At 41.8% G+C, this 11,733-nt stretch overlaps 1 protein-coding gene across 1 annotated transcript; it reads right to left on the bottom strand.

Annotated features, from left to right (window-relative positions):
- Positions 1-1,385: 1,385 nt before the first annotated feature.
- Positions 1,386-4,893, bottom strand: LOC101110634 (T-cell surface glycoprotein CD1e, membrane-associated). The gene is made up of 6 exons (XM_004002638.5): positions 4,741-4,893; positions 4,146-4,442; positions 3,284-3,562; positions 2,769-3,047; positions 2,242-2,335; positions 1,386-2,127 (listed from the first exon to the last, which is right to left on the bottom strand). Exons 1-6 carry the CDS (start codon positions 4,799-4,801, stop codon positions 1,968-1,970), a joined length of 1,170 nt encoding a protein of 389 aa, XP_004002687.2. The 5' UTR covers positions 4,802-4,893; the 3' UTR covers positions 1,386-1,967.
- Positions 4,894-11,733: the final 6,840 nt, after the last annotated feature.

The raw sequence follows: 11,733 nt of genomic DNA, 5'->3' as shown, positions 1-11,733 counted from the left end.
CAGTGCTTAAATTTCAGATGAAAATGATAGTAAATACATAAAAATAAATGAGATAGTTTTTACTAATTCAGTATTGGAGCAGGATATGACTGAGGTAGTATGTGTTACTTTAGCTAAACTTTTAAGGAAAGACCTCTGTATAACACTTGAGCTTAGAGCTGAAAGGTGTCCCAAAATAATCCATGTAAGATCTGAGTGAAGAATGGTCCAGATGTAGGGGAAAATATGCATAATAGTGCCTTAAGTCAAAAGAATTTTGGTGTTAATAAAAGACAGAAATAAGTCTACTGTCAAAGAAGCATAATATCCAGTAGGGGAAAGATTAGATGTGGGACCAGAGAAGTTAGCCTGATCCATATAAGAAGTTCAAGAACTATGGTGACCAAAAAATTAGGGTGGTGGGGAAAAATTATATTCAAACAGGAGATATGAGAACTATACTTAAATTGGCATACCTGAGTTAGATACTGAAAGTTTCCTACTTGCGCATCTTCATTTTGATAGAGAAGGACCTTCTACCATGTGATGGAACTTCATTATTTATTGCTCCAAAAGTCCTTTAACATTCTGACTTCCTCTCTGAAATCTGGTGGCTGCCTCTAGATAACCAGTTTTTATACCTTCTGCATTCACAAGGTGATAAATTCTCAATATGGAAAGGACTGACTTCAATATTTTGTTCATGTGTAAGAGTATAGCTTGGATAAGTGATCATGGGACACTTGGGAATGCCCCGTATGGAGTATTAAGTTCCCACTAAAAAAATCTATGCAATCTGCTCAATTACTCCATCCAAGGGAAGACGTCAACTGGACATCAGTATGAACACTATGCCTTAATAGCTTTCTGACCTCCAACAGACTCATCAAATGAATCTAAATTAAAGCAATTAGATAATTTTAATATCCATATTAAAAAATAAGAGGAAAATAAAGCATAGGTAATAATAATAACAATAAATCAAAATGCTAAAGAAAATAAATGTAACTAGGCTGGCATCTGATCAATTTATCCCCTCCTTGCTTGGCTTTGTCCATAAAAATAATCCTCAGTCTCCATGTTCTGTTCCTAACTTCCCAAAATATGAATGTATCCCCTGAATATGTGTATCCACAAAAACATATATAGTAATACATAATCTCAGAGAAGTAGGAATGTCAGTCCAACCCTACCCTCTCTTTGACAATAGAAAATCTCATGTGTTACTATTTTCTTTAAATATCTCTGAAGATGCATAAACACCATGACAGCGATGAAGTCTGAAACACTTAGCTGCCTCCTTCACCTTTGGTGGGAGACAGACAAAGAGTTTTAATAAGAACATAGCCAAATGATGCAGAGATGCCAGAAAGGCAAGGGATTAAGACAATTTATTTGACAATACATTTATTTCAGTCAGTATTTATTGAGAAAGATCTCTCTCAGGACAAACCAGCTACATAATTTGTGAGGCCAGTATAAAATGAAAATGCAGTATCTCCTTCAAAAATGAACAGGATTTTGAGATGGCAACAACTGCACAGGTTACCTGCCCACAATCTGCCATGAACCAGGTAAGACTTTTGATCATGCGCACAAGTACAAACACGTAAATCTTGCTTTCAAGCAAATGAGAGAAAAGCACAAAAGTTTTAAAATTACCGTTTGGAGTAGGAAGAGATGAGTGTATTTAGGAAGAACAGTCCAATTTGGGGTATAAAGAAGAGCTTTCCCCTGGACTATCCAGGGAAGTTCTTAAGAAAGAGGCATCTGAATTAAAATTTAAAGGATCAATAGTGATGAACATGTGGCTGGAGTAGAAAGATATTCTGGAAGATGGGAGGGGAAGAAAAAGATTTTCAAAAGGGTGCAGGTAGGGTCTCTGACAGAACAAATCGCTTTAGTAAAACCATGCTTTGTTTAGAGCTATTAATCATGTTTAAACAGAAGCAGAAAGGGATTTTATGTGGAAGGCAAAACTAATGACACTAGAGTTGATTTAGTCTGTCTTTCCATTTCTTTAAGAGTCTGTTTTTGATCCATGATTCCTGTGCCAAGCAGAGTTGATGTCCTGAATTCCTGGGGTCTTGGGTTTTGGCTCCTGTGGGAAAGGCAGGGTGGGAGATAGAGAAGACATCCTGATTTGAGCTGTGGGAGGAAAAGAAGATCTCGGTCAGATAAGGGAAATCAGAGAAAGGAGAAAGGGAGAAAAAAAGAATAAGCTGATAAGAAGCTAAAGAGACAAAACAAGACAAGACTCACCTCTGCTTTTTAAATGAAGAATCAACTATAACCAACATGATCAAGGTAACTATTACAATTAAGCAGATCAATAACGAGAAGAAGGAGTATCCACCTAGGTGGGGATAAAACAAGAAAGTCAGTCTATAAAGTGCTCTCTCTTCTACCACAGTTAATGCTTCTCATTTCAGAGTTGGTGAGACCTCCCCAGAGTTTTCATCTGTCTTTTCTAGAGTCCTCATTTCAATTCCTCCTTAGTCTGTGTCTCTGGTCTGTCCATTTTTTCTCTCTTTCATCTCATCACCAGGTCCTTCTTTTTTTCTCTCTCTAGTACCTCTAATCCTATTCTTGCATTTTCTTAAAATTTAACTACTGTCATGCTTCACCCTTCTTTCCATGGATTTCTGCCCCACCACTCCCCCACCTCCTCCTCGGCCAGTATCCTCTTGTGCATAGCATTTCTGGCCATTTTTCTAAGTTCCTCACTCATTAGCTGTTTTTACTATGAGAAGACTATCACGTCCCAGCAGACCCCAGTTCTCTCTCACCCCAGTGGATGATGATGTCCTGGCCTCCTAGGCTTGTGTGCTTCACTTGGCAACTCAGGCCAGATGCCTCCCCAGCAGCCACATCCAGGGTTACTCGGAGATACCAGGTCCCATCAGCATTGGGCAGGACGTCACCTCGCCGAGTCCCTGGGTGCTTCTGCTTGCCCCTCATCCACATCACCCATATGGGCTTTGGATGAAAGCCAGAGACATGGCACACCAACAACAGACGGCCAGGCCCGGGACTGGGGCCTTTGGACACCCAAGCCTCTGGCTTCACTAGAGAGGAAAGAGGAGGAGAAATAGGATTTAGGAGGGCACCCTAGGCTACAGCTTAGTGACTTAGGGTTCCTTAAGGAGTTTGAGTAATCACTTCTTTCTCTTTTCTAGGAAACAATTCTAGACCCAAACATCTCACCCTCTACCTTCTTATTATGTGTTTCAAAAGGTTGATAAAGACTCAAATACAGGTGTTGAAACACCAGGAATAGGAGGGGAGAAAGAGTTGGGCTCACCTTGTTTTTCCAGTTCTGACTTCCCTGCTTCAAGGATTCCTGCCAGAAACCGAGGGCAGGTGTCACTGAGAAGCTTCTGCACAATTTCTTTAATAATTCGATAGTGGTTGAGCACCCTACAGACATTCTCAGCTCGACTTCCTGCTCCTGGAAATGGCTTCCAGGAATTTTCTTGGAAACTCAGGAAATCTAATCCTTGATATGCTCCATTTAAGAACGTTTCCGAAGCCTTCCCAGTATGAATTAAACATCCAAATGATACCTGGAGCTCAAAGGGGTCTGCAGGTAGATAAGGAAGAGAGAATCAATATGGAAAAAATTACAGGGAAGGAAAGTAAACAACCTAGAGATTTAAAGGAAGGAAAACTTGCTGGGGGATCACATGGAAAGCCAGAGGTGGGACAGGAAAAGGGGAGGAAATTTGTGGGAAGAAAATTTTGGGATAATAAAGGTATTTTGAAATAATTAAGGGGAAGGCTAGATGGAAGGCTGTTAGAGAAATAAAGGACATCAACTGAAAGAGCAGATTGGGAAGTGGTTAGGTACAGGCAGAAACTTGTAAACATGGAAGAAAGGAGGGCAGAATCTTGGTTGGGAAAGGCTGACTCTGAGGCCAGGGTGCTGGGCAGAAGATCAAGAACAGACAGTTATTTGAGGTCTAGAACCTGATGGTATTTTTACAGGTGTGAGAGCTATGTGTATTGGGTGGGAGAAGTAGAGTGGGAGTGGTGGTGAAGGGTCAGCAGAGGAGGGACAGTGCCCAAAAGAAGACAAGCAACAACGTCAATGTCCACATTCTTTCTATCCTTTGAAAGATGATCTGAGCCTTCCAGCGAACATTCTCTTGGATTAAGGAACTCACATTCAAACTGAAACTGACTGGCATAGGCCTGCACTTCCCGTGGGAAACTGTGGAAGTACAGCTGCAAGAGTGCTTGTATGCTCTTCAGCTCCTCCTTGCTGAAGTTACCCTGGGACCAGGGCCTCAGAAAGCGGATGGTGGCCAAGATACTATCCCAGCCATGAGTCTGCAGCTCGCCCAGCCAGCCTGAGCCCTGGGTCTTCGTCCAGCTGTGGTTGGCAAAGGAGGAGATCTGGATCAAGCGGAAGGAGGGGGATTCTTCTGCAGCCAGATGATGGGGTCCTGGAACCTGAGGATCTGAGAGAGGGAGTGAAAGCATGGGAAACGTTGGCCCCATAGAGGAGAGGATGCATGGAGATGGTTACACAGGTTGCACATATTCCCATAGCCTCTGCCTCTGGGCCAGCATCCTCTCCCCAAAATCAGGCAGATTAACTGAGACTATGACAAAGAATACTTTGCTTGGAACTAACATGATATACAGACTCCAAGGGCATCCTGTAGGTGCATTACTCCCTTCCCCTAGGCCCTCCCCAGAACCTCTCCACCCTGCAGTTCCCAGCCAAGGGTATCTCTCCACCTGGGATCATCTTACCCACTGTGCTTGCCCCATGGCAGAGAAGTCCCCTGAAGAGCAGAGGCAGCAGAAGCAGCATTGAAGCTCTCTTAGGTGAAGGATGCCTGCACAGGCAAGCTGCCCTCAGAACTCAGACACGGTTCCGCTCTTTACCCTCTCACCCTCTCATCTGACTTCCCTTGGTACACCAACACAGAAACCTCTCCCTCTGCCAACTTCCCTGCCAGAGAAACCCTACAGCCTCTGGCAGTCACAGGCCTCCCACACGGTCTCTCACTTCCCCTCCACTTCTCCCACTATCTGACTTCCTGATTTTCTTCTGCGTGTGCCTATGCCCTCCTGACTCCCTCTACTGCAGCCAGTCCTGGCTTCTGAAGAAAGGCTATGGTCTGTGATTTGGCTGGAATACTTAGCATCTTTTAGCCTTGGAGAAATCAAGTCCATACTCGGGTTCTCAATGTCTTTCTCTTTGAAAAGAAGTGATGGAAGGTGATCAGTGATGCCCAGTGGCCTTTCCAGCAGTTTCCTCACCCCTCATCCTTCTGTGGTCTCCTCCTCCTGTATGCCCCTTGGCTACCTTTCCCCTTCTTCTTGGTCTTTCCTGTTTTTCTCTACTAACTGCTTTCCCCCTGGAGTCAACACTCACTCCTCTCGCTTGTCCTGCCTGTTCCACCTCATCTCAGTCCCCTTCGTCCCTTCATTCTGCTCTTCTCAAAATCGTTGCCAGAAAACACTAGACATTTTGAGTGTAGCTATTAGGCTACAGGCAAACCTCATTCATCATCCACAATGAAAAAGAAGCAGTAGTGACAATACTGCTTCTTAGTAGTGACAATTATATCAGATAATCTATAGAAAATGCCCTTTTCCTCAGTTGTCCTGGTCAGACTAGCTGTCATTGTTGAAGGGTCTATGTCTGAATTTAACCTGGAAATCGTGAGCTGGGAGGCAGGTGGATTTCCAGTCATGCTGTGTGAGTGGGTCTGTGGGAAGTATCCAGGGGCCCTGGAACCCATCCTTACCCCAAATGAGTTGAGTGTGTCTACTGATGATGAGCAAGCTTGGCTCTGGGTATGAAGGGTGGGCATGGCCTGGGAGCACTGGTGTCCTCTTTGGTGGTTGTTGACAAGAGAAGAGCTTTGTTGGACGCAGGGAAGTGATTCTAAGGGATTGTAGTATGCATGGGAGAATTAATTATTGAGTTGAGTCTCTATTTTGCTTCCTTTCATTGACATTTGCTATAGCAGCTTGAAGGCAGTTGAAACATCTTTCCTCTGTTTGACCATTCATCTGACATTTAATTAGTGCCCACTTGGTGCCAAACAAATTTGCCAGACACTTAGGTTCAGAGAAGAAATTTCTTTGGAAAAAACAACAAAACCCAACTAAAATGTCTACTTTCACTATAAACCTTACTGAATAGTGATCATAATTGTGGAAAAAGATCCACACTCAATCTCACCCTGGTATTGTTCTTGAATTCCAAAGAGGACAAAAATAAATAAATAAATAAATTCACAGTTTTAGACACATACTGGCTACTTAAAAAGAAGAGAATGACACAGGCTTCAGACTCTTCATGTGCGATGCTATGGGGAAATATTTCAGAACTCTGAGGTAATGAGATAATTCTAAATTACTTTACTCAGGCAAATTATCATTCCCCCATGAAGGCAAAGTTAAGCCATATTTGAACCCTCAGGAAGTCAAACAATGTACCACACAACTTCCTTTATGAAACTGAGTAAAACCAAAACTTTGCCTCCGAATTGAACCATAAAGAAGTCTGAGCACTGAAGAGCTGATGCTTTCAAACTGTGGTGCTGGAGAAGACTCTAGAGAGTTACTTGGAAAGCAAGAAGTTCAAACCAGTCAATCCTAAAGGAATATTCACTGGAAGGACTGATGTTGAAGCTGAATCTTCAATACTTTGGCCATCTGATGCAAAAAAAGCCAATTCATTGGAAAAGACCCTGATCCTGGGAAAGATCGAGGGCAGGAGGAAAAGAGGGTGACAGAGGATGAGATGGTTGGATGGCATCAGCAACACAATAGGCATGAGTTTGAGCAAATTCCAGGAGATGGTGAAGGACAGGGAAAACTGCCATGCCGCAGTCCATAAGATCACAAAGAGTCAGACACAACTTGGAGACTGGACAACAATGACAACAAAGAACTCAAGAAATGACACAAGAATATTAATATAAAATGATTTTTAAGAGCTTCCCTGGTGACTCAGTGGTAAAGAATCCACCTGCCAATGCAAGAGACACAGATTCGATTCTTGGTCAGGGAAGATCCCCGCATGTCATAGAGGAATCAAGCCTGTGTGCCAAAACTATTGAGCATGTGCTCCAGAGCCCAGGAACCACAACTACTGAGCCCATGTGCCACAAATACTGAACACTGAGTGCCCTAGGGTCAGTGCTCTGCAATAAGAGGAACCACGGCAATGGGAAGCCTATGCACCAACTACAGAATAGCCCTTACTTGCTGCAATTAGAGAAAAGCCCACACAGCAATCAAGACCCAGCACAGCCAAAAAAAATATGCATAAACAAGATTATTTTAAAGTTACTTTTAAAATATGTAGTTGTCTAAATAAGTGTTTAAAATGAACTTGTAAAATTTAACACATTTGTTTACCATTTCAGAAAAAGTAATAATATTCAAGGAATTAAATTTCATGTTAATTCATCAAAACCCGAGAAGGTAAATGAAAAGAAAGGAGAGAAATAAGTATTACTGTACTTCAAATTATATTTTATTTATCATAAGAGCACAATATAAAATAAAGTCAGTTAGAAAAATCGTTTCAATCATGTTTATAGAAAATTGCATTAAATCAAGCTGGCAGAGAGCACATTTAGCTCAGATGTCTAAAGCAATTAAAATATTTAAAAATGCGTGTTAATAAAAGATGAATGAATCCATTATCATGTTGGAAAATAAAGGATCCAACTGCTGAAGAGAAATTTTAAAGTCCTTCTAAAATGAAAGCAAATGAAATGGTTCAAAATCCACAGACCAAAATATTTCCAGAAGCAAAATAATACGAATATAAGAGGATGCCTGCAAAAACTATAAATATAAATGAAAATGTAAAATATTTTAACTAAGTAGATTATTTACTACCCCTAACTTTACTGACTTTTAGGCCTCAAGACATTTTGTCATATGACAATAATCCAAGAACTTCTCTCTTAGCAGAATGACATGTTTACCCGGGGAGACAATCTAGCCTGAAAACAGGCAACAGGCAGTATATTTACAGGAGTAGCAGATCAGGGATTTAGTGCCTTTCCGCCTTAGACCTAAGGTAAATATCACCTCTTTTGTTCTTGCTACAAACTGAAGAATCAGTTGCATCACCTGCACAGAAAAGCAGAGGAGGTCAGGGGTATATTTTGAGTAGCAGCCTCCCAGTTCTACAGAGAGCTCAGGTAGATTTGAAACATTTGTTTTCAACTTTATCTGAAAAAAATAAAGAATAGGATCCTAATTCTTTTAGCTAAAGAATAACGAAAGGAGTAGTTGCCTGAGTGAAAGTAAAGAACATTGGTAAAACAGGTGGAAGATGCCTAGGGACTTATAGGAGAAAAGTGGACTTTAGAGCTTAAGGATCAGAGAAAAGAGACAAAATGGGAGATGTTAGTAAACTCTGATTCTCTAAGTCATCCTGAAGAACTGTCTCATTTTTCAAGCAACTGAAGGATTTTAAACATGGGAGTTTTGTGATTAAAATGCCTTTTAGGAAAATTCTCTAAATCCCAAGGAGATTCACTAGAGATTGTACTAAAGAATGATGAGACAATGATGGCCAATGATTGTAGTGACCTGGACAAAGGCAGGAGCAGTGAGAATGGAGAGAAATGGAAATAGCAAAGATATGTTGGAGGTCATCAGGAGTAGTCAAACAAAGTGCGACCAGGAGGAGAGAAATAGGGCCATTCATGAAGGCAGGCAGCACAAGTCTGGGGAGGATGGCATGGAGATGCACAGTTCAGATTGGTTCATGTTCAAATAAAGCTCCAGATGGAGGTACTCAGGTGTTTCATGGTACATGGATTGTTGCAATGGGGTGCTATGGATGACACAGAACCTGCCAAGAACATGATGTTGAGGGCCAAAATCTATCAAAATTTGATAGGCTTTATTTGCCTACCAAAACAAATGAAAAATATGGAGACAGATTTCCTCTATTTTTGGAAAAAATCAAAAGGTGTGTTTTATTCTCAGCCAGTGGAGAGGGGAACACAGTAGATTCATGCCTCAAGAACTGTGCCTTCCCCCATGAGAAGTCCAGGGGTTTATACAAGGCAACGGCTCTCCGTCAGGAGTAGGCGCTGAGTAACAAAGGTGCTAGGATCTTGATTTCTTTCTCTTGCCTTGTTTCAAAGACAGTCATGTACTGGCATCAAAGTGTAAGTGAAGGTGCTCAGTCGTGTCTGACTCTTTAACCTACCAGGTTCCGGAGTCCATGGGATTTTCCAGGCAAGAATACTGGAGTGGGCTGCCATTTCCTTCTCCAGGTGATCTTCCGAACCCAGGGATCGAACCCGGGTCTCTTTCACTGCAGACAGACGCTTTACCGTCTAGCCACAGGAACCCAGTAATTGAGCCTGGCTATTCAATGGCTCTGAGGCCTAATTTTTAATATGTAAATACAAAGGGGAAGGGTATTATAAGGGTAAACACCAAAAACAGGATGTATTTAGCATAGAGTCAAAAGAACGAATGTGAGTTGTAGCTTCTTCAGAGTTAGGGGGCAGAAAAGCAAACTTAGTGACAGACATTCAGAGTTAGGAGGCAGAAAAGCAAACTAACTTAGTTACAGACTTGCAGTGTCAGGAGCAGTTATTTTATTTATTTTAAAATTAAAAATTGGGAGTGTTCAGGTTTGCTCACTGTTCTCTTTATCTTCTTTGTTCTCAGGAAAGTGAAAGAAAAGCTCATTCCTCTTTCTTCTTTCCTTTTCACTGCAACATTCAGTTCTGTTCAGTCTCTCAGTTGTGTCCGACTCTTTGCGACCCCATGGACTGCAGCACACCAGGCCTCCCTGTCCATCATCGACTCCCGGAGTTTACCCAAACTCATGTCCATTGAGTCAGTGATGCCATCCAACCGTCTCATCCTCTGTTCCCCTTCTCCTCCCACCTTCAATCTTTCCCAGCACCAGAGTCTTTTCAAATGAGTCAGCTCTTTGCAGCAGGTGGCCAAAGTATTGGAGTTTCAGCTTCAACATCAGTCCTTCCAATGGATATTCAGGACTGATTTCCTTTAGGATGGACTGGTTGGATCTCCTTGCTGACCAAGGGACTCTCAAGAGTCTTCTCCAACACCACAGTTCAAAAGCATCGATTCTTCACCGCTCAGCTTTCTTTATAGTCCAACTCTCACATCCATACATGACCACTGGAAAAACCATGGCCTTGACTAGATGGACCTTTGTTGACAAAGTGATGTCTCTGCTTTTTAATATGCTGTCCAGGTTAGTCATAACTTCCCTTCCAAGGAGTAAGCGTCTTTTAATTTCATGGCTGCAATCACCATCTGCAGGGATTTTGGAGCCCCCAAAAATAAAGTCTGACACTCTTTCCACGGTTTCCCCATCTATTTCCCATGAAGTGATGGGACCAGATGCCATGATCTTCGTTTTCTGAATGTTGAGCTTTAAGACAACTTTTTCACTCTCTTCTTTCCCTTTCATCAAGAGGCTCTTTAGTTCTTCTTCACTTTCTGCCATAAGGGTGGTGTCATCTGCATATCTGAGGTGGTTGATATTTCTCCTGGCAATGTTGATTCCAGCTTGTGCTTCTTCCAGCCCAGCATTTCTCATGATGTACTCTGCATATAAGTTAAATAAGCAGGGTAATAATATACATACTCCTTTTCCTATTTGGAACCAGTCTGTTGTTCCATGTCCAGTTCTAACTGTTGCTTCCTGACCTACAACACTGCAACAATGGTACCATAGAAAGAAGTGTAGATGGCATGTAAATCTGTCCCTCACTTTCTAATTGTATTTTTAAGTTAAATTAATAAGTATCTGTGTCATAGAAAATGTTCAGGTCTCTTGAATATGTTCATTTATTCATTCTTTGCTTGACTCATTATTTATTGAGAACTTAACTATATACCAAGCATTTCACTAAGAGCTGAGAAAGAGAAGGGAAAGGAAGGAGGAATATAATTCTTGTCTTGGTGGAGTTTACTGTGAATATCAATGAATATATAAACACAGTAGTCATAAGCACTGAATTTAGAAGTACGCAATGCAATGATGAGAAATGACAAGAAAAATGGACAAAGAGAGATCAAGGAAAGATTCCCAGAAAGTGAAACACACCTGCATTCTGGGGGAACAGAAGCATTAGCCTGGGGAAGAGACCACAGTCCATGCAAAGACCTGGTATACGTATCAGGGACTATGTCCCATCTGAGAAACTGAAACAGCCACAATTCACATGTATTTCACATACACCATTTCTCAAATATCATTAAAATCCTTTTCTATATTTCAACTATAATTTTTCCTGAAAGAATGTGAAAGTGAGTCGCTCAGTCATGTCCAACTCTTTGTGACCCCATGGACTGTAGACCACCAGGTTCCTCCATCCATGGGATTTCCCAGGCAAGAGTACTGGAGTGGGTTGCCATTTCCTTCGCCTGGAGCTCTTCCTGACCCAGGGATTGAACCTGGGTCTCCCGCATTTTAGGCAGACACTTTACTGTCAATGGACAAAAGACACTTGGACATGATTGTGCATTGAATCCCATAGTGTGCACTAGTAAAGTTTGCACCAGGTTTACATCTAGGTAACATAGTCAAAGGGTTCTGCATCTGCTAATCACTCATAGTAGCCTACAGCACCTGCAAGTCTCAAATAGTAATGAATGTGTCAGAGCACACTGTTCTATTCATTTATGAAGTACCAGGTGTGCTGGACAGCCAACAGTTTCAGAATGATGGGCTTTTATGTTACATCTGGGTAACACAGGGACTTCCTC

This window comes from Ovis aries, chromosome 1 (genome assembly GCF_016772045.2).
Source record: "Ovis aries strain OAR_USU_Benz2616 breed Rambouillet chromosome 1, ARS-UI_Ramb_v3.0, whole genome shotgun sequence".
Taxonomy (NCBI): domain Eukaryota; kingdom Metazoa; phylum Chordata; class Mammalia; order Artiodactyla; family Bovidae; genus Ovis; species Ovis aries.
Note: the sequence above shows the minus strand (reverse complement) of the source record. Positions and strands in the feature narration are given on the sequence as shown.